Source organism: Macrobrachium rosenbergii, chromosome 4 (assembly GCF_040412425.1).
Source record: "Macrobrachium rosenbergii isolate ZJJX-2024 chromosome 4, ASM4041242v1, whole genome shotgun sequence".
Lineage (NCBI taxonomy): Eukaryota > Metazoa > Arthropoda > Malacostraca > Decapoda > Palaemonidae > Macrobrachium > Macrobrachium rosenbergii.
In genome coordinates, this window is record NC_089744.1 from 32,377,045 (window position 1) to 32,401,440 (window position 24,396).

The 24,396-nt window shown below is 39.6% G+C and overlaps 1 protein-coding gene across 1 annotated transcript in view; it reads right to left on the bottom strand.

Annotated features, from left to right (window-relative positions):
- Positions 1–24,396, bottom strand: part of LOC136832299 (centrosomal protein of 120 kDa-like) — a gene marked incomplete in the record, with an annotated part of 159,188 nt that overhangs the window by 94,455 nt on the left and 40,337 nt on the right. Inside the window, 1 exon segment of the mRNA XM_067093208.1 lies at positions 18,492–19,628. Coding sequence (XP_066949309.1) covers positions 18,492–19,628 — 1,137 coding nt within the window.

Below are 24,396 nucleotides of genomic sequence, written 5' to 3' on the forward strand. Positions count from 1 at the left end.
TCTTGGTAGTTGCAACCGTAGTTTTATTATTATTTTTGTTTGTGGCTGTGCGCGATTGATGGCTCTGAACTAGCTCTATCTAATTGGGATTGTTCCTTTAGCTTATTTTGGTTTGAAGTATTTTCAGAATATTTTCCTGAATTATTGGCTGATTTTGGCACCCTTATTTTTGGAGATGAATCAACAGCTGTGGATGTGGTGGAAGATAAATTTTCTGTGCTTTTGGAAGTACAATTTTTGCTATTGGACTTCAAAGCACTTGCCGACGAAAGTTTCTCACCAGTTTGGAGATTTTCATTATTATTTATGGTTCGAGAAATACCAGGTTTGTGATATCTTCCATCAGACACAGTTATTGGTGGCCTTACATTGTTGGAAGTTTTCATAAGTTTTATTACAGAAGCATACGTAGTGTTGGCACTTTTGTTTGCCCCCATTACCGTGCGCTTTGCTTCACTAATGCTAATATGTTCATTATCTGCCACTGCCAACACTTCTTGTTCAAATTTATATCTGGGACAAGCCCTAGAGTTTGGTGTGTGATCACCCTTGCAAAGAAAACAGTATCGGGCTGCTTTGCAATCATCAAAATTATCGTGCTCTGCAGAGCACACAGGACATCTTTTTATTGTTATCGCAAGAGTTTTGAATGTGGCCATATTCAAAGCATTTGCGACACTGTCTAGGACTTCTTTTATATTTTTTAACCTGCATCCTCTCATGGCCAACAATGATGGTATCAGGTAGGTAATTGGAGGAGAAGGTTAAAAGGATAGCTGCATCACCACCCAGTTTTTTTACATGAGATACACAAGGAGGGCATCGATGGAGAATCTCTTCCTCTTTAAAAACATGCAAATCTTTTGAGTAAACTACTCCTTTCAGTGTATTAAAAAATCTGTGAGATGAAATAGATTCAATATTTCCACTTTCAGGAGGTTTAAAGTTAGCTAACAGAACTGCTTGAGTCTCATTTCCAGCTTTTATTAGAAGGTTCTTTCCATACCGTTTCAAATTTCCAATGGGAATGGAACCAACCTTGCTCTCAATGCAGTCAGCAGCTTTTATCAAATTTTTCCCTCCCTCCTTGTAGATAGCAACATGCCATAAAGGGGGAGGAAGAGCTCTGGTACATGGGACTGGTCCATGTTCTTCAGCCTTTGGAACAAAGTCAAATGGCTCATCATTCAAGTTTTTCACTGAAAATACTTTCGTGCTGACAACTGAGTCATTTAGAATGTGGCCATGGAGTCTTTGTTGTGCCTCACTAGCTTCCAAGGAGAGGAAAATTTGATAAAAGCACAAAATGACTGCTTATCTTTTCTAGAATTAATTTAATTCTTTCCACTTTGCCGAATTGCTTCACTACACTGTATAAACATTCGTAATCTAATGATAAGTTTACATTAGTGCAATAAAGGACCCTATTATTTGAATCAAATCCACCAGATTTATTAACACCCTGGTGTCTCAGTGTTTGGTTCTGTCCAACAGCCAAGCCCGTATCCATGTTCATGCCAGAAGTCGTTGCCAGTGCCGTTAAGTCATCGGATCCAGGGGAGGGAGAACTAAAAGCCAAATCCATAAGTTTAAACCAGTCCACATGCAAAGGTCCAAAAAGTGCACACCCAACACCCAAGAGCCCCGCACAGACCCCGACAGCATATCAAAAGGACAAACTGGGCAGCTCTACTGCTCAGCTTCCCCACCCCAACACACTCCCAAAGCCCACGAAGAGACCCCAAGATGCCAAGCATGCACACATCAGACCACCACACACAAACTGGTTCATCCACCCACCGAAACTGCTTGGTCATATCAAGAAAGTATCGTAGATCAGTCAGGTATTCGCATTCTCCACCAATGGCACAAGTGAGAGTTGACTCCCAACAGTCCACCCCATACCCTACCCTTTCAGGATAGCACCAGTACGCTTGCAGTGGCCCAGGTATAAGCCAATCCGCCTGCTGGGAGTTCTGCCCCACTAATGGGGACTGACTCCCCACTCCAACCGTACTCATGGGCTTCCGGACAAAAGCCAGGAGTCCCACCTCCAAAAACCAGCCCCTGGATTCCGATGGGCTGATCCCCAGAGATGGTTCCGCCCTCAAGATAGCAGTGGGAAAAATCCCATCACCATCTCTTAGGTCCAAACTATCTCGGGTGGCGACTCAACCACCACAACTCCCACAATTAGCTTCGAATGCGAACCCCTTCCAAAAAACGATCCCTTCTCAGACTCACCTAAGCAGTAAAATTTTGCGAATGTGGAAATGTCCACGCCATTTAAACCAAAAACTATGTAGGATGATTCGTCAGGACCCGGGCCCAAAGGGTAGTAGGTTGCTTTTGTAAAAGGCCAAGGATGTTATCCAGCTGCCGTTGGATAGGTTCCAATGAAGGATCTGTGATGGCAGGAGCTGGCACTAAACACTTGGCTACTGGCGCCGAGTGTACCAAAGGTGAGAATTCTGACAAATGGCGCTCGGAAACCAAGCGTTTGGACACTGGGCACCACTCGGAAGCTGGGCGCTCGGACACTGAGTGCTTGTAATCCGATCGCTCGGACACTGGGTGATCTGACACTGGGCGTTCGGAACTGTGCTCTTGGAAGGTGGGCGTTTCAACACAGAAAGGTCGGACACTACACGTACTACACGTTCGGAAACCAGGCGCTCAGCCATTGGATGCTTGGACAAGTTGGATGAGGAATGCTGTGTCAAAGACCGGCTCACCGTCATCAAAGTGTCATGCACTCGGGACTAGAAGTTAGGCATTTGGACACAGAACACTTTGACACCATACATTCAGACACTGGGCACTCGGATAACTTGAATGAGGAATGCCACGTCAAAGACTGGCTCTCCATCACCGAAGTGTTATGCACAACCGGAACGGGACTAACCCAAAAACTGCAGGAGAGAAGTGGACTGTGCTCTTGTTCCCTGGGAAGCTTACGTGGAAGCGGGGAAGCGAGTTCAGCAGAAGGAGCATGCCTTTTCAATGGCCTTGATGCTTTTGAAAAAAGTTTACGCCCCCTGTCCGCACTGGTGTCCAAATCACAGGATGACAGAGCATGCACATCCGTATGAATGCCTTTTCAATGGCAATCCGCCGAGTCTTGGGTTCGATTAACAGGCCTGGTTGAGGAGGCAACTACCTGTGGGCAAACTCCACCGACCTCCCTTGGACTTCCAGTTTGCTTCCTCCCTGGTTTGGGGGAGTCTAATATTGACCTTTGTCTAGGAGCATCGGTGGGACAAGTAGTCACCTCTTCCACTTGCACTGCACTTGTACCAACACAAATCACACTTATCTGGTCCATAAGGGCCTTAACCGAAGATCCAATTTGGGCTCCAGTATTAACAAGCAACCAAACTTTTGGTCAATTCTAACTTCTAGGCTGGCAACGGCATCAGGTTCGGAAGAATGGGAGCCAGGTAACGGAGTTTGAGGAAAAGTTGTAGGGCTGGTGATCGGGGAGAAAGCAGTTACAGGTGTAGAAGGCACAGGTTGAGAAGCAATATCCAATTTCAGAATAGAAACCTGACTAGCTAAACCTTTAGCCTTGGCTCTAGCAGCCGTCTTTCTTTATGTCTCTTTGGAGTCTTATCTCGATGTGCTTCCAAAACTTTCCATTTACCATGATCCCAGTCTTTGCATTCATTACATTTAAGTTCAAACGAGCTAATTTGCCCTCTACAATGGCAACACAAAGTGTGTGAGTCATACTTAGCAGAAGTAAATCTAGTATTACAGCCCTTGCTGCAACACTTTATACTAGACACACTAGAATCTGACATAATAAGTCACAAGTCTACATAAGGAACTGCAGTAGCTAAGCTAATAAGTAGCATGCTGCCAACAAGAATGAGTACTTCGCCAAAGGTGAAAGATACACCGATCCAGTGAAATTCAAATCAGAGCTGCTCAACCAAACAATGTTCAATTGTTGGCCGGCAGAAACGAATCGGGCTCTTCAGCACTTGTACCTATTCTTCCCCAACAGTGGGCGGGGTCTAGTTACCAACACTAAAACAATAGTGCGTTACTATGAATTCTTCCCCAATAGTGGGCGGGGTCTAGTTACCTACACTAAAACAATAGCAAGTTACTGTGAATTTCCAATTTTGAACTGCCGCAGTTAAGTGAATCTAATAGTTCTGTAGTTACTTGGGAAGTTAATTATATAAAAATTAATAACCATAAATTATCAATGTCAGTTACTTTTAATTTGACTTTCCGCAAACAATGCTTATCCTTGTGCTCTAAGTACCAACAAACAGAGGCAGCTGTTTCAACTACCATGTATAATTAATGTAAACAAGAAGCTTAAGACATTTCATGTACAAAGAAGATACAGAAAGTTTGAAGAATGGAAATTTTAACAACATTAATTTTCCATATATCCAAGTCTTTTATTTTGTTTATGCTTGAGTGATCCCATGGAAAGGTCACACTGATTTCATGAATAAATAATAATACATAAATAAATATGTATTATTATTTATTCATTTTTATTTGTTCATACTTATTTGTTATTAATTAATCTATTATTTATATGATTTCTTGTACTCTCACTAAGTGTTGTCTTGTTTTGCTAAGTCACATTTTGGCTATTCTGCATATGAGTCATTCTTTATTAGTTGAAGCTTCACTGTCAACTGCCACAAGTAACAACTGATGCACATGCAAACAAATTTTACTTATCTTGGTGCACCCACTTGAGGGGATAAGAGAGTGATGTCCAAATTAATTAAGAGGATTGTCTTAATACTATTGAATTTAAACTTGATTTCAAACTCTGGTTATGTACATATAAAGATATACCTCCAACTTTGTAATGATCTGCTAATTATGCAGGAAGCAAGATTAACACTCTTTTGAATAACTTTATTACACATTATGGATAAAGGCATGGTATTCAGGGCCAAACAGTAGTAGTGGTTAGTTAACCCCCACAGTCCGGGTATCTTTCCTGAAAGATTTAAATTAACTCTGTGGCGGAGTCCGGTATCTTTCCTGAAAGATTTCAATCGCCCGCCAAATGTTTTGAATGGAATTGGCGCAATTTTTCTGCTGCGACACCTCTAGAGTATTTTTTGACAAATTGGCAACCCATAGATCACCATACACCACCTCTGAGAGCTGAATGAGAGCGATCAGTAGTCCCCAAGCATTGGCCATGGAGGGTCGCGGATCATTTTCTTCTGACCCCAACCAAGCACTTGCGGTCTTGTGTGCGCCACGCTGCGTCTCGGATGATAGTGATACTTTTGTCAGTGATCCTTCTACTAGTAAGAAAAAATTAGTAGTAAAAAGAGGTCCCTAACGACCAAAGAAATCAGTGAAACTTTGAAATTGTTGGAAGAATTCCACGATAGTGATAGCTATGGGAGCGAGTCTGATTACGAGAACGCGTTCTCGAAGGCTTGGGATGGGCTGATGAAAGTGGTGATGAGGAACTGAATGATCCTACATATCGTCAGCAAGAAACTGATAGTAGTAGTGATGATAGTGATGCTTATCAAGCTGAAATAATTGATGATGAAGAAGACATTCTCCGAGGCAGAGGGTCCGTTCACGACGCCGCAGGCAACGGGGGGGTGGGATCCTCTTCTCTCGCAGTTCATCGGGGAAGGGAAGCGGCCGTGGTGTTCGAACACATGGGTCGGCTGCGGCTACAGAAGATGATGGGTGGACTGATGGGCGTAATTTCGTTCCTCATGATTATGTTTTTGGTGGTTCAGCAGGAGTGACGCTAGATTTTGACCTCGACCCTAATATGAGTGAAGAATCCGATTATTTTCGGAAATTCATCGACGATGATATAGTGCAAGTCATGGTCGATGAAACCAATCGGTATCACTCGCTCCTCACACGTGACAGGCCTCCTGGTACATCGAAGATGAAGAAATGGGTAGATGTTTGTCTCCAAGAAATGATAGTGTTCCTGGCTCTCACGTTACTAATGCCTCATACATCGAAGCATCGTATGAGGGATTACTGGGCAACAGATGCATACATATATACGCCGATATATGGAAAATTCATGCCACGTGACAGATATCAGGATATATATCGGTTCTTGCATTTCACAGACAATGAGATGAGGGATAGAAATAGTAATGACAGACTGTGGAAAATAAGAGATGTCTATGAAATGGTAAGGGAAAGATTCAAAAAATATTTTTATCCCTTCCAAAAACTTGTTGTGGATGAAAGTTTAGTGTTATTCAAGGGTAGACTGATATTCAAGCAATACATAAGAACAAAAAGACATCGTTTTTGGGATAAAAATATATGTTATTTGTGACTGTAAAACGGGATATGTTCTTGACATTGTCATTTATACAGGGACAGACGTAGACATCCCAGCTAATGATCCCTTGGGGCATTCAGGGGCCGTTAGAAGACGCTAATGGATCCCTATTGGAATGCAGGCCATATCCTGTATACTGATAACTACTACACCAGCCCGGGGCTAAGTACTTATCTCCACGACAACAACACCGGGTTGGTTGGCACGGTCAGAGACAATAGAAAAGGAATGCCCAAATTCCCAAAGGGTATCAAACGAGGTGAGGCTGTTTTCAGAAAGAAAGCTCATCATCTCCTTGTGAAATGGAAGGACCGAAAGGAATTCAATCTGTTGTCGGGGATTCACACTGGGCAAATGATATCCACTGGGAAACAGGACTACAGAACACGTGAAACCATTTACAAACCAGATGTGATTGTGGACTACGTGAAAAACATGCGTCTTGTAGATAAATCTGATATGCAAATTGGATACGTGGCATGCACTCGGAGAACAATGAAGTGGTACAAGAAAGCCCTATTCCACATCATAGACGTTTGTATGCTGAATGCGTATAACCTGTACAAATTCCATACAAAACAGTCAATTTCTCTGTGCTACTTTTCACTCAACGTGTGTAAACAGCTCTTGACGAAATATGGCCAATTCCAGAGAACAGCCAAGGGAAAATTTGTCGAGCAACCAGAAACGTCTCGTCTGGCACCCAGACAATGGTGCCAGACCCACTTCTTGGACCGCCTTCCCGAAACCCAAAAGGGAAAACTGAGCCAGAGGACCTGCCACGTATGTGCTAACACAAAGAACATTGAGGAAAGACGGAGGAAGTTGGTCACAACCTGGTGCCCAACATGTGGCGTCGGTCTATGTTTGCCATGCTTCAAAATATACCACAGCTACAATGAATTCTAGGAGAGAGAGAGAGAGAGAGAGAGAGAGAGAGAGAGAGAGAGAGAGAGAGAGAGAGAGAGAGAGAGAGAGAGAGAGAGAGAGAGAGAGAGAGAGAGAGAGAGAGAGAGAGAGAGAGAGAGAGAGAGAGAGAGAGAGAGAGAGAGAGAGAGAGAGAGAGTAAAATACAAGTAAAATACATGTTATCATAACTTTTTATTTCAAGTAAACTTTGTTTTTTATTTACCTGGTAATTCACTTTTTCTTTTATGGGTATATTATTCACTTGACAGTCTTTTATATGAGAGAGAGAGAGAGAGAGAGAGAGAGAGAGAGAGAGAGAGAGAGAGAGAGAGAGAGAGAGAGAGAGAGAGAGAGAGAGAGAGAGATGGATAGCTTTTCATTGAGTCGAGAAATGTGTTGGCATACATTGACGATATATATTTCAATTTCATGGCATTTTACTGGGTATAACTTGATGGGTATTGTTCACTTTCAATAACTTTTACTTTACATTACGGGTTTTCATATTACATTACGGGTCTTTCATAAATACTAATATTTTTCATACGATAAGGGCAGAAATATAAGGCTTTCGATAACTTTTTTCCAGTATTACTTTTTATATTTTTTTTTTACATTTATGGGTATGTTTCATTTTCATTGCATTTTACGGGTAATAATTTATAACTTTTTATTTCAAGTAAACTTTGTTTTACATTTACATTATTCACTTGACAGTCTTTTATGAGAGAGAGAGAGAGAGAGAGAGAGAGAGAGAGAGAGAGAGAGAGAGAGAGAGAGAGAGAGAGAGAGAGAGAGAGAGAGAGAGAGAGAGAGAGAGAGAGAGAGAGAGAGAGAGAGAGAGAGAGAGAGAGAGAGAGAGAGAGAGAGAGAGAGAGAGAGAGAGAGAGAGAGAGAGAGAGAGAGAGAGAGAGAGAGAGAGCTTTTCATTGAGTCGAAATGTGTTGGCATACATTGATGATATATATTTCAATTTCTTGGCATTTTATGGGTATAACTTGATGGGTATTGTTCACTTTCAATAACTTTTACTTTACATTACGGGTTTTCATATTACATTACGGGTCTTTCATAAATACTAATATTTTTCATGATAAGGGCAGAAATATAAGGCTTTTCGATAACTTTTTTCCCAGTATTACTTTTTATATACTTTTTTTACATTTATGGGTATGTTTCATTTTTCATTGCATTTTACGGGTAATAACTTACATGTAAATAACTTTTATTGTATTATATTTGTTGTATACAAGTGCAAACTTTTAGAATTCATTATTTCGCGTGGTATTGTTTGTTAGCGTGTCGGCGAAAAGGCCCGCGCCCGGGCCAATTCTTTTCAGTCAGCTGTCTCCCGCTCATCCATCTTATAGCACTTTATAATCAACTCGCTCTGGTAAGTACAAAAATTTTTTTTAATTTTTTTTTTTGTTCCACGTTCATGTGCATGCTATTACCTTTCCATAGATATGTATTTTTCTCCAATTTGCAATAGTCAATTTTAGCCCGGTCTCAGATGTTACATAAAGCGTATTTTAGCCCGGATTGTGAGGGTTAATGTTCTTAACTCTTTTGGAGTTGGCCTTCAGAGTTTGTTTTTAATACCATACATAAGTAATCTCTCAATTATCCAGATTAATTGAGCAAAGGCCTGTCATATATGGGCAAAATCCTGATAAGGTAAAGCAAAAAAACTTTAATGCTGTAAAGCAGCAATTCTGTATATATATACTTGCCCTACCTTGTCAATAGTGCATATATATATATATATATATATATATATATATATATATATATATATATATATATATATATATATATATATATATATATATATATATATATATATAATATATATTTAGAAATATTACTGCTGTTAGCTCTCGATGTATTTAAGTGTAGGAATATTAGTCATATTGACCTCAACAGAGAACATCTCTGTCCCACAGGTAGGCCAGGCAATTCAAAATAACGATAACAGCAGAGACAGATGGCGCCCGCACATAGGCTGGGTAGTTCAAAAAACAAAATATGCCTATGGCATTAGGGACCTAAACCTCAGAGAGGGTTTTCACTCAATAATCTCTAGTAATGGTGGCCTTAAGCTATCTTTCCCTTTACTCTATGCATTCGGCGATGTCTTTGTCAAGGTCGGAGTGCCTGGGGCGTCGTGTAAAGAGGCCGCCTCACCTTGCGGGAAAGCGAGCGAGGTCAGAGAGAGACAGGCCATGAACGAGGAAGTACGCCGTGACCAGCGTGCGGAACGGTGTCCTTTGTTCCTTTACTCCACTTTTGCTCCTACGTCTATATTAATTAGTGAATTGGGAAGACTGCTAGAATCACGACTTCTGAGTGCCCGTTGTATGAGCAAACGACTCGACGTTCAAGGTAAGTCCGATTCTTGTTCAAGCTTCGTCGATTGACAAATAACTTTTCTGTATTTCCGTTTTCTTTGTTTCATTCTCCAGCCACCACTTACGGGATATGCTGTTACGAAGTCTAGATTAAGCCAAATTATTATATTGTTAGCGTTAGCCGAATTGACCCAGTAAGTCTCGGGGATTTAGGCAAGCAAGTCATTTTTAATACTCTGGTATTCGTTATGCCTAGCGCTCATTGTTTGGGGAGAACCGTTGTGTTTTTGTATTTAATACCATCTTAACAAGTAGAGATTTTTTCGTCCGCAGTTGGTGACGTTTATCATAAAGTCTTTATTCCTTGAATATTCTTTGTTAAGGTTAATTACCCCCTTAACTGGCGACCTTTGATTAATTAACGTCTGTCTTTGAGGTTAACTCGTGGCTTCAAGAGACAGGTTACATGTATTCTTGGCATGCAGGGCTGTGGAACTTTACGTAAATTAACCAATAACTGATCAGCCAAGACACCACGTAACAATATATATATATATATATATATATATATATATATATATATATATATATATATATATATATATATATATATATACAGGTAGTCCCCGGTTTCTGACGTTCGAGGTTCTGACGCTTTTCAAATATATTCATCAGAAATTATTTCCCGGCTTCTGACGCATGTTCTGGGGTTACGACTGCGTAAATGACCGCCGATCCGACGGAAGAAATTTGGCCCCAAAACGGCAGAATAATCATAATTTGAAGGTTTTTATGTAAAACTCAATAATATTGCAGTTTACGTCGTTTTCAATGCACCCAGAGCATTAAAAGTAAGGTTTTCTTATGATTTTTGACGATTTTAACGATTTTCCGGTTTCTGACGATTTTCGGGTTACGACGAACCCCAGCGCAAGAACGGAACTGTATAAAACCGGGGACCTTGCCCTACCTTGTCACCATACATATATATATATATATATATATTCTGTATATATATATATACTTGCCCTACCTTGTCAACAGTGCATACATGTATATATATATATATATATATATATATATATATATATATATATATATATATATATATATATATATATATATATATATATATATATATATATATATATATATATATATATATGAGGTCTGTTCAAAAATTATGTGGACTGTTTGAATTATGCGGCTCCAGTTGGTTCCAGGGGAATCCGCTTGGTGTCGCTAGGTTCGCACAGATCAGCTGATTACGACGCCATTTCCCGATTGCAGATATCTTCATTTGTGTATTAGCTACACGGTTTTTAGTGAAGTGCGATTTTTTCGTTTGGCGGATTTCAGAATGAATGACATGAAGGAGCAACGACCTGCTGCGAAATTTGGTGTTAAACTTGGAAAATCTGCGACTGAAACTTTTGCTATGCTTAACATGGCTTACGGTGATTTGCTATGAAGGGTACGGCATGTTTTAAGTGGCATGAGCGTTTCAAGGATGGTTGACAGTCCATTGAAGATCATGAGCGTCCTGGACATCCTTCCATGTCAACCGACAACTCACACGTCGACAAAATCAACACCCTGGAGCGGGCAAATTGACATCTGACTGTCAGGGAGCTTGCTGAAGAGTGTGGGATATCAGCTGGATCTTGTTACAAGATTTTGACAAAAAGATTGAAGATGCACCGCGTTGTTGCGAAACTTGTGCCACGCCTGATGACGGACGAACAAAAAGCCCATTGCATCCGGGTTTGTCAGGAACTGCTTGATCGTTCAGAAGATGAAAACTTCTTGTCCAAGATCATAACAGGTGATGAATCGTGGGTTTATGGTTTTGACACTGAAACGAAGGTGCAATCCTCCTAGTGGATGGGTGAAACATCCCCCAGACCCAAAAAAGCTCGCTAAGTTCGATCCAAGGTCAAGGTGATGCTGACAGTTTTCTTGATGCTAAGGGGGTTGTTCACCATGAGTACCTCCCCGAGGGTTCCACAGTGAACCAGACTTACTACATTGAAGTTCTGAAACGTCTGAGGGAAGCCATCCGTCGCAAAAGGCCAGAAATGTGGAGGAGTGGCGACTGGTTTTTCCATCACGACAACGCTCCAGCCCATTCAGCCGTCAGAACTCGAGTTTTTGGCCAAACACTCGATCACTATTCTTCCCCACCCCCCCTACTCACCTGACCTTGCTCCTTGCAATTTTTTCTTGCTCCCCAAACTCAAAAGACCCTTGAAAGGAAGAAGATTTGAGACGATTCCCAAGATTAAGGCAAATGCGAAGAAGGAGCTGAAGGACATTACAAAAGAAGCATACCAGGACTGTTTCAACAAGTGGAAACACCGTTGGGATAAGTGCGTGCATTGGGGAGGAGAGTACTTTGAAGGGAACCCAGATCTGTAACCTCTACATAAAGTACATTTTGCTTTATGATGTCAGTCCGCATATTTTTTTAAAAGATCTCGTGTGTGTGTGTGTGTGTGTGTGTGTGTATATGTATATATATATATATATATATATATATATATATATATATATATATATATATATATATATATATATATATATATATATTACATTATACAGGTGAAAAATAAGAAACAAGGTGTAGGTCCTGACTGGTTTATACTTAATTTCCAAGCCATTGACGAAGGACTGATACAGAGTATGAGAAGTCACAAATATATATACTACAAGAACAGTACTGATAACATACACAACCAGTTAGAGACTACGTTATCCCCACTCAGGCCGGAGTCGAGGTAGGAGTGGCCTTCAATACTCATTTGTCTAAAAATCACAATATACTCTCAGGGGACAATGCTGATAAACAAACCATACGCCACCTCAGATCCTGACAGGTGTCACGGAGGCGGAGTTTGGAAACTCATTAACACTACTACCCTCGTACTGTGTTTACAAATATGATAATCCTATTTTCATACATCTCTACTGCCTACCTTAAAGTTTAAACAATTTACAAATTTATTTTGATATTAAAGGATCAAGTTTATACATCCCTTGACTGATATTCATATTATGGTTGTAACTTTCTTTTATAAACCTAGATTCAATGATACTCCTTTCCAGTGCATTATTAGAATATACTATCCTTTTTGCCCCTTCCCAGTTGATAGCATGATTGTTCTCACTAACATGTACAAATATACCACTGTTCCCCTGTGCATATCTCACACATTTCTTATGCTGTTCAATTCTTTTTTCCAGTGCTTTCCCGGTTTGGCCAATATAAAAGTTGTCACAAGACTTACACGGAATTTTATATACACACCCTTTAGTATTGTCAGGGGAGTTCTTGATGATAAGTACATTTTTCATTGTTTTATTGTTCTTAAACGTGACATTAACACCAAAATTCTTAGGAAGATGAGGGATATCTTTCATATTATTATTATAAGGCAAAACAAGCAAATTTTTTGTGTTGTAAGGTTCTTTCTGGTTTTGATACATAGTCTTTTTTGCCGCTTCAAATGCACTGTTTAATACACTATCAGGATATTTCAATTTCTTGCCTGCATTCCTAATTATCTATTTCATCATCAATATATTCAGGGCTACATACCCGTAACGCTCTTAAAAACATAGATGAAAACACTGACTTTTTAACCTTATTATTTTGTCCAGAATAGAAATGCACATAGGAAGAAATATTAGTGGGTTTTCTATACACACTATATTTAAACCCATTACTATTTCTTCGTATGAGGACATCCAAAAATGGTAAGCACCCATCATTTTCCATTTCCATCGTGAATTTAATTGATGGTACTAATTGATTTAACTTGGCAAAAAAGTTACTTCCATCTTGGTTCCCTGGCCATACACAAATTATGTCGTCAACATACCTAAACCATTTTACATTACGTGGGATTATTTTGTTTAATATCTTCTTTTCAAAAAATTCCATATATAAGTTACTTAATACTGGGGATAGAGGGTTTCCCATTGCCATACCAAAATTTTGTGAATAAAATTTACCATTAAATTCAAATTTGCAATCTTTTACACATAATTAAAGTACTTACAAGTTCAAAACAAGTGCCTTGAACTAGAATGTGCACCCCCTGGGGTAAAGAGGAGATAATTGTGGGAGGACTGATGGATAGGTATTGAACATACACAACCCTCATAAAACAATCTTGGCTAATGATAGACCCAAGATCAATCTACGAGACTAACTGGAATGCTACTCTGGCAGCCAATTCCAGTGCTGTTGCCTCCACCTGTGAAAGGGAGACTCCCTCTGCAAGGAGACGTTCTAGTGGCAGACCAGGACACAGACGAGTCAGGTTCAGGTCAACCTAATAGAGAGCAATAATCCCACTAAGAGAACATATTTCCTCTGGTCGGCTAGATGCTGAGGAAGTACCTTGCATGAATGGCTGGACTGGGGAGAATTCTTGCCTGGGGAAGCACAGAACAAGACAATGTCTCTTCCTTGGGATCATTAAAATGGTGTATCCTTCTAATGACCTCCACAATAGGCCTCTGCAACTCCATAGGAGAGAAACACTCACCTGACCCCCTGGTGATCTCTTAATCATTTGGAGTACATCCTGTCCGGTCCATGGATCAGACCAGGAACATAGGCCTCTGAGTAACGGACCAGTATGGGAACGAGAACGTTCCAAGCCCTGAGCCCCAAACCTGTCTAGTTCCCGTCTCCTGGAAAAAATTCTGAGGAGGGAACAAGTGAGAGATCTCAAGCACCATTGTCCCACCTGCCGAAGACTGAAGTCCCAGCAGGTAAGCAAAGCCTTGGGCGGTCATCAACCTGTAATGACGACGTCCGTCCAGGTCGAAGAGAGCAGTCCCGCTCCCATGAATGTGAACAGGGGCTGTCCTGTGAGCGTGCTTCAATCTACTAGAAGCTAAGGCTTCTACAAGGGAAGAAGACTGAACATGGGACCTCCCCTTGCTTTGCCTCAGTGACCGAGCAGGTCGTTGGACCACAGTCCCAAAAACTCTGGGGTCAGGTCCGCATACCAGGGACCCTTGCTGACCCCGGTAGAAGGGCTACTGGGGCTGGTACACCGGGTACCGGTTGCACTCATAAGGCCAGGCATGGGAGCAGTACCATGGTACTGCTAGCTAGAGACCAGGAATGGTACGAGGGTAAGTCAAAAAGTTCCAGGAAAAATTCAATATACTCTTTATTTAAGGAAATTCAAACATCATTTTTCTACATATCACACCATCTAACTCTATACACTTTTCAAGGCGTTGTTTCCACCTCTGCAACCCTTCTTTGTAGAAATTTGGGGCCTTTCTATTAAACCATGTTGAAACTGCATGTTTAGCAGCATCCAAAGATTCAAACCGGACTCCTCTTAAGTGTTCCTTGAGTTTTGGGAACAGGAAAAAATCTGAAGGAGCAAGATCAGGACTATAAGGAGGATGTGGAAGAGTTTCCCACCTAAATTTCCATAGGACTTCTCTTGCAACCCTTGATGAATGTGCTGGAGCGTTATCATGATGGAACAAAATTCTGCGGTGCAACTTTCCTCGACGTTTTTTTAGCCAATGCAGTCTTCAGTTTTTGCAAAACACCTTCGTAGTAGTTCCGGTGATTGTTTTTGTCCTTCAAGGAAATCAATCAAAATCACTCCTTTGGAGTCCCAAAACACAGTTGCCATAACCTTCTGGGCAGATCTCGCCACTTTGAACTTCACTGGTGCAGCTGAACCTCTTGGTAACCATTGCTTTGATTGAATTTTACTTCCTGGGTCATATTGATGGATCCAAGTTTCATCTCCAGTAACAATCCGGTCAAAAACTCTGATTCATTTGATTCAATCTTCGTTAAAACTGCAAGAGAAAGTTCAGCTCTTTGATGCAGTTGGTCTTCGCGCAACGCTTTTGGGACCCAACGTGCTGAAAGTTTACTCAAACCAAGATTTTCATTTAAAATTGAAAATGCGGAACCATGGGAGATCCCAGTTTCATTAGCTATCATATCGATAGTAATCCGACGATCTTCATCCACTAGATTCTGCACCAAAGCCACAATTCTTTCATTTTTGCAGTCGATGGTCTTCCTCTCTCGGGTTGTCTTTGAGGTCCTCCCGACCATCCTTAAATCACTTTATCCAATCATAAACAACTGATTTAGATGGAGAAGAATCTCCATAAACTTGTTGCAAAGCTTCAATAATTTTTCCTGGTTTCCAATCAAGCTTGGTCAGGAACTTGATGTTAGCTCTTATCTCAAAATTTTTATTTTCCATGGGTTCAAGAAGTTACTTTTCTGAAGCAGATGTTAACACCACGGTAGCAAGAGGATGACTGAGGTAACAAGTCTATATTATCACTACATCACAGATAATTGTTTACCAAGTATTTGGGTTGTTTCATTCCTGTGTAAATACATCATTCAACAATTTTTCCTGGAACTTTTTGACTTACCCTCATATGATAGCCAATTTAGGTGGCCTACCTGGGTTGGTATCAGTACACTGCAGGTCCAAAGAACCCTGGGTAGCAGTTGCACCCATGCACTCGGCAACAGGCAGTAGCAGTACCGCTGGCGAGAGACCAGGGCTAGTACTAAAGGCCTGGATAAGTGGTTGCACCCGTGCACTCAGCAACAGGAGCAGTGATACCACATTACTGCCAGCGAGAAACCAGGTCTGGTACTGGTAGACTGGGTAAGCGGGCTACCAGGGCCGGTACCAATACACCAGGGTTCCGGAGAACCCCGGGGAGCAGTTGCACCCGTGCATCAGGCAATGGGAACGGAGGTACTCACACTAGTGAGAGATCATTAGCCCTCTCTGGTTTTAAGTTCAAAAGACACTAGGCTCTCCCGAGAGGTCTAGAGAGGCACAACTCTTGAAGGCCCTCGGTCTCCACAACACCTGAAAAAAGCTTGGATTAGATTGTTTTATTTACACTCATGTCACAGCGTGACATATATAATAAATGAGGATCAACCTCAAAGAAGAGGGACACCTACACTGGACAGAACCTAACCCAGCTGTTTCCTCTTCAAAAAGGGCTAAGTGACTGAGGGGTTTGTATATATATTTAACAACCAACAATCACACAAAAATATATCAACAAAACAAAAGAAAGCAAACAACAGTTGGGCAGAGAAGCACCGAGATGTTTTCACATGACAGCGGCCAAAAGCAAAGTGAAGTGCAGATTGACCAGTGGGTGGGGCTTCCCCTATACCATTGGCAGTTAATGACCTTGTCTGAGAGTTAAAGGTCGTTCCGGCTCATGTCTACAAGCTAAATCCTATGTAAAGCCGAAGGTTTGTATTTGTGTGGAACATACTGCAGTTTCTAAATAGAAAAAAAAAAAAAAATTCTTTTAAAGATTCCAAAGGAAGTCTTCAATTTCTTCACTTGCATAGTGAGCAAAGTAGGTCTGGCATCACTGCTTCACCTTCTAACACCCTCTCTTAGCCAAGGAGACTAAACTGACTATAGGCAACACATAATACGTATATACATCAGTTGTTATGCATACTTAATCCATAAGACTCATGAAAAGATAAACCTAGAGTGTGTTTCTAGTGTCAAAAGGTATGGTAACATAGAAGATGAATGCCCTGAGAGAGAGAGAGAGAGAGAGAGAGAGAGAGAGAGAGAGAGAGAGAGAGAGAGAGAGAGAGAGAGAGAGAGAGAGAGAGAGAGAGCACGCGCTTGTAACTCTGCAGGTAAAAATTGTATAAACTACATGAAATTAAAAAAATCTGATGTAAATCATGTGAGCCTGAAAGAATAAGAAATAGACCTGACAAAAGATATTGATTATGACTGGCTGCAAAGAAAAAGTGATTTTAAAAATCTTAATTGCATGGATATAAAAGATATAATTAAATTAAGATAAAACCAAATGTCTGAGCCTAAGCATTGGCGGTAGATGAAGGCGCTCAATTTAATGAATGATTTTGGATGGATACTTTAAAGCACTTGAAAGATGTAGCTGATGACTTTCAAACTTATACTAAAAACATTCATATTATCAAAGAGTACACCAGCTGAAAACAAGATTAGTGATGCTTACAGAATAAACTAAGATGAATTGCCATTTGAAGTGTGGCCATGCAGAACATCTTTTTGACAGTAGGGCAAAGAATGAAGGACAAGCATTTTGTGCTGTAATTTGGATATGTTCCACAAAAACAGACACAAGTGAAATTCACCGGACAAAGTACAGTTTCTTTGTCAACTTGAGTCATAATAGGGTCTAAATGATGGTAATTTATAAATAAATGGTGGAAAACAGACCTAGTGTAATCAAAACAATGTAAGGTGGACAAGCCCAGAAAATTAGAAATAGGTGCCATCAAATTAGTGAAAGAACTAGATTACTGGTAAGTAGTCATACTTTGTCTACCAGTACTTATTTTAAGTAATACACTCCAAATTCAAGGCCACATTAGACACTACATAAATAAACATTTTATTGACGATGTATCAAATGCTGTTTATCAGTTTAATGTATAAGAACTGCAAATTTAAACTAAATAGCATGAACAGATAGGACTGAAAAAATTATTCTTTAATGACAATGCATTTCAAATGGTTAAAGATAAAAATACAACACAAGAACATTCAAAATTCAAGACCAGACAGAGACAATATGCTACACGAATTCACTAAAGTTTACTTCTAGTAAAGAACATGCTAATTACTTCTCAATGCAAGCAATGATTTGTTTACCAATTTCTAATGGGACTCTTGTAGCAAGAGGTAAACACTGGATTTGCATACTTACTAAAGAAATATGAACTCCCTTAAATACATGCATATATTTTATTAACAGTCAACAAAAACTACATTGCTTTAACATAAAACCTACTGAAGAATGAATGCTTTCTAAGTACTGTAAATTAATACAAAATCTGTTTCAGCACTAACCTGATCCAAGTTCTTTGCAAAAACAATTGTAACTGCAAACTCAAAAGATTCTTCCTCTGGGTCACCCACTGGCCCAATCTGAATAAAGCCTCCTTCATGGTCCAGATGGGGTACAAGATGATCGGAGTGACCACCAATGTGCCGGCCTGCAGGTGTATGAACACTAGCTTGGAGTCCTCCTTTATTTCTTAAAGGGATGAAATTCTGTTTACTTCCAGGCAATGCACTACTCAAAGGGTCAGAAAGCCTTCTGTTTTCAAACTGATTCTTCTTTGCAGGTTTTGGGCAACTAGAAGGGCCAGTTATGTGTTTTTCACCTTCCCCACTACTGTGATACATTGGCTGTGTTGCAGGCCAACCTTCTCGAGCTTTACCACTAATCTTGGACTGGAATCCGCTATCAAGACCCTCATCATCCAGTCCAGAGTATATGTCAATGTCATCATCAAAATTTTCTTTCTGTTTAAGTTTAGTTTCACCCTTATTCAGTCTCTCCCCTCCATTAGTTACACCATCTAATAAACTTCTTACTATTTCCACAGGGGAAGTTGGCACTGATTTACTTTTATTGTTTCTAAGCTCAACCCTGCCATTACACTTTGCGAAATCATGATCCTTAACACTGTCTGAAGACACTGTTTCATATCTTTTTGCCCTAGCTTCCTGTGCATCACAGATAACTTCACTTGGAGTCAGATCTCCATCTATATTTTCTTCAGCATATACGGATTCAATGTTACATAAATCACCTGCCTCCTCTTCTTCCAAATCCACATGCTGAGATCGAGAAAATTCATCCTCAAAGCATTTTGAAGATCCTGTGCCTAATTTGTTTCTATTTTCTGCATCTAAAGAGTGTGTTTGGAAAGCATCTTTCTGAGAAGAAGAAATGAGCATCTGGGATGATCGGTCTGAGAGAAGTGCTCCAAGCTTACTGGAAGCAGCAAAATCAGCCACTGGAAAGGCATCTTGATGTGACAAGGAGACATGTGAGTTCATATTTGGAACCTGGTAAACATGAGATGTTCCATTGTGCTGTGAGATGTGATTATTAACAGCACTGCCGACAGAGCTCAAAGTGTATTGTCCACCATGCATGTTACCATTATGCAACATCCTTGGTGAATCAGCTTTTACCTGCTGAAATACAATTACATTGTAATTCAAGGTGCATTGATGACTTCACAAAACCTTCAAAATAACTGTCCTATAATATTCTAACAGTTCACATGTAATTAAAAGTAATCGTAACTCTCACTCAAAAGCTGTTAAGAACAGTAAAATACAAAGAACAGAAAATTCTTATAAAAATCTTATAATACACATATGTAATTTTTATGATAAACCTCTTAAGAAAATCTACATAAATTTTCATGACATTTGATTCAAAACATTAAAGATTAAGTCTTTAATACTATATAAGAAAATGACAATCAGTTACAATGAAATGACGAACACTAAAGAATGATAGTGATGATGGAGTACCAAACCATAAAATGTCCACTTACAGACAAAAACAAGAAATTAATTTTTCCTTAAAAATTTTCCAGCAAATATGGCTTCATTTGTTGCAGTACAGAATCCATAAGGAACACAAAACCATATTATCCATTTTATGAGATTTGTAGCATGGTAATCACTGCAGATGAAAAGTAAACTATATGTTGCTTTAAGTAATCAAATCATTAAAAGATACTGTTAAGAAAGCAAAGGAAAAGTAGAAGATAAGGACAAGAGAAAAGTATAAGGGGTAAAGCCAGACTAATTTAATATTCTCATATCTTATAAAAGTAAATATTAGACTAAAAATGCTTCAGAATCAAACAAGTATTTATGGCAAATGTTTATTGTTCACTATAAACTGAAATTTGGGCCTTATATGTTTTACTGTAACAGTTGTATTGCATTCTTTACAGATATGAACTAATCATGTGAGTGTGGCCCATTAAATCACTGTGTTAAATGGATGAGCCCAATACTCAAGCAGGACAACACTGAGTATTGTTGTTTAAACATGCCACAAACATAGCCAATTATTTATTGTAATGGACTTCATCAATGTCACAATCTTCTATGGGAATTTTGGTTTGATTTGTAATAAAAGCTGCAGTATCTTCATCTTCAATTTATCACTGATTACATGTGCAAAGATCCAGCAGAATTCAACATTTACACCAGCTTCACAATTTATGGAAATGGTATTAGATCTGTTGGATATAAGAAATTTATGGACTGCAACTTTCAAGCTCTTCTATGGCACATAACTTAACCCCTCAGTGTACACTGCCTAGTGTGGACATTCTGATCACAGAAATTTTCTTATAATTGCTCCACTGTGTGTTGCTTATGATATTCTGGTGTGATAGCGTTATTTTTTTTAAAAGCAACGTAAATGGACACTTGCAAATGGTTCTATTGCTGAAGGGAAGATTAATTTTGGGTTTATGGCCCCAAGAAAGTTAATTGGCTCTAATGGGGAATGGTGATGGATGACTGTGTAAAAACTTCCTCCTGAACAAGTAATTTTCTGATAGGTGAGTCACCTATTTGCATCTTGAGAAGCACCAATTAATAACTGCAGTCCTTTATTATTATTATTACTATTACTATTATTATTATTATTATTATTATTATTATTATTACTGAAAACAACTGCTGTTTAAATGACCTTCAGCTTATACAGTCTTCCCTATTTTTCTTATGAAGTATTCTTATCAGCAGGTAGATGGTACAATAAATTTCCAAAGGACAGGGGAAAGATATTCTGCTTTCATTGTTTATTTTTTACTCCCAAGTTTGACTCACACAGGTGGTCATCTACAGAGAAAATGAAAAAAAGCCAAAGGTGGGCAAGTATTTATGGTGGAAGAGCTGGTTTAAGGTTAGAGATAGCGAAAGCCCTGGTGGGTCGAACTGTTACTGGTCCGTTGCAATCAGGTGTTTCTGCTGTGATGCTTTAGATGCTGGAACCACCTTGGTTGTACTGATTGAGGAGGTTAAGGGGTTTCTGCTATTCTTTTCCCCTCCCCCCCCCCGTGTGACTGGTGTAATAATGTTCATGCTGGTGCGGGGGTAGTAATTCATCTCTCTCTCTCTCTCTCTCTCTCTCTCTCTCTCTCTCTCTCTCTCTCTCTCTCTCTCTCTCTCTCTCTCTCTCTCTCTCTCTCTCTCTCTCTCTCTCTCTCTCTCTCTCTCTCTCTCTCTCTCTCTCTCTCTCTCTCTCTCTCTCTCATTGGTATTTGGCATCAGCCAATTTCCTATGTTTCTTCTAATGTTATCTGATGTTACACCAGGAATATGGGGGGTCTGTTCAGGTGGTGATATAGTTGTGCATTGTCTCTCTCGCTCTCTCTCTCTCTTCCTCAGGCTCAATGGTGTTTGATGCTGACTGATTTATTCTGTTCACAGGCATTGCCTGTCTGGTTCAATTTCTATAATTTTTACACTTAATTCATTCTTCTCTTTCTGGTCTTCTTTAGTATTCATAGTTACAGTAACTGACTACAGTACCTTCCTGTACATGACAGAGACCCTTTAATAGTTTAGTAGTCACCATCACAATATAAAAGAGGTGGCATGCATCCACTGGGCATGTAAATTCATAGAGGAAGTTACTTTTCTTCAAATCTATCTCTATGTGTGTCCAGTTATTTTTCATAAGCTGGTTGGTTCTCATAATTTTAGAGTAAATTATCCCTTGAATTTTCTCACCTTCTGTTACAGGGTGACAGTTTTCTTTATGATCTTTTTTTACCATTCTCAACTTCCAAATGTTTAAGGTGCATTTGGTTACAGTAATGAACCTGGATTATGCCACACCACTGGAGGATACACATGAAGAAACCCCACAAACATTGCCTATCAATACAACCAAGGAGGTCCAATGACTACAAGCATTATAGCAAAAACATCGAACAACAAAACAGAGAAATAATAATTTTACCACCCCAGACATTTGCTAAATTTCAACCAGCTCACATTATAAATACTTGCCTACCATTGTATTTCATTCATTCTCTCTACATACGACCACCTGTATGTGAACAGAGTAAAAAACAAAACAATGCATGCAGAACACCTTGCAATGTCCTTTGGAAATTATACTACCTACTTGCTGATAAGAATATAAGAAACACCGAAGAATGCATACACTGAATGATGTTGAAACAGCAACTGCTTTCAATAATACTGCCCTAAATGAGGGGCTTATTCTACATTATTACTATTATATTATTAATTATTATTACCATCAATAAATAGTTTAGCCAGACCATTTAGTTAAAATTCTTTACATCACAGGACTGGACTGAAGGGTTTATTCTCAATTAAAGTATCAGATTTTTGTTATAGCTTACCCGCTGTTTGTCCTCAAAGGAGTTACACTTTCATGGTCTCCCCCCTCCCCCTTCCAGTGCTCCATAACACAGACCAACAATTACAAAGAATTTTCTTATAGTTGGTCTCGGCCAGAATAGTGCTTGTCGGCACTATCTCCTGTCCTACAACAATTACCTAGGCTCTATGTCACACTTGCACAGATGTGGCAACAGCCTGATTTGGCAATCTTCATTACACTCAGGTCTGTCCAAGAGTTCACTATACCATCTACTGCTTTTAATAGCCGTGAATTACCCAAACAGTCATTGGTTCGTTGTTTCTTCAACAGGCAAAAGAATGGATTCCATTGCCATCCATTGTTCTATCCCAGCAGGGCGGGGGGCATATGCATCCTCCTTTCTGAGCTGCGATCTTCACGTAGAATTTAAACCTAGTCTACTGGGAAGATTATTTGCTTAACATTGCTAGGTACCTAGTCGAAAACTATAGACTTCATCTATCCAACATATTAGGCAGAATGGGAAATGTGGTTAGATTACTCCACACCGAGAAGACAGTTGAAATCTGTTAAAAAGAGTTTTACATTTTATTACCTTTTTAGGTCAAGCACCTTGATATTTCAACAATCATGGCATAAAAGGCAGCACTGGCAGAACCCTTGCCTTATGTTTTGGAATTTGTTCTACAGTAACACAGAAATTGTTAATTCCATTCATTCTTCAGTCTTTTACACTGCAAAGGTCAACTCCTGCAAGGTTTCCTATTACTTGGTCCCTGAATAAGGTTCTTAGACTCCTGTCATCCCCTCAATTTATGGGCCCAACACAAGTACAACTCATATGCTGCATAAGGCAGTCTTCTTGATTGCTTTGGCATCAGGAGCTTGGATTAGTTACTGGGCTCTCTTAGGCAAGGATAACATTTCACAACTCATACACCTAGTTATCATTTGCTGCTTTCTTTTGGCCTATCATTCCTTTCCTGATAAAGGAACTATTTCATATGAAATATTACGCCTGGTTCTACCACTTTAGGTTTACCTAGATGTCATGGCAAACATCCAGTTGGTCCTATTTTTCCTACACCTTAGCACAAACAAACCACTCGCTCTACATGGATTGAGAATTATTTTTGTGGCCCTCATTAAAAAGGCAGACCCTCACCCCATTCTTTAGTCGCATAACATGTAATCATTAACTTTTTTCGGAAATGTTTCCTTTGAAGAAGTCTTCAAGTGTACAGAGTGGTTATTAGAAACATTACTTCTGAACTGGTGAAGGTGCAATGATCCTGCAGCCAGACTCAACATACTTAGTTAAGTCACAGTAGAACCACAATTGTTAATACATTTTTAGGTTCGTGTATCTCTGTTCTTCATTGCCAGACCCAAATGGGTTTCCAGAATCAAGAAAACTGTTGATAACTTATGACTTTACCTTGAATAAAAAAAATTCCTGAAACACTATTGCCATGAGATATTGCTGGGGAAGGCACAGTAATCCCACAGCCAGACCCAACATAATTAGGTAAGCCACCTTCGAACCACAAGAATAATATATTTATTGGT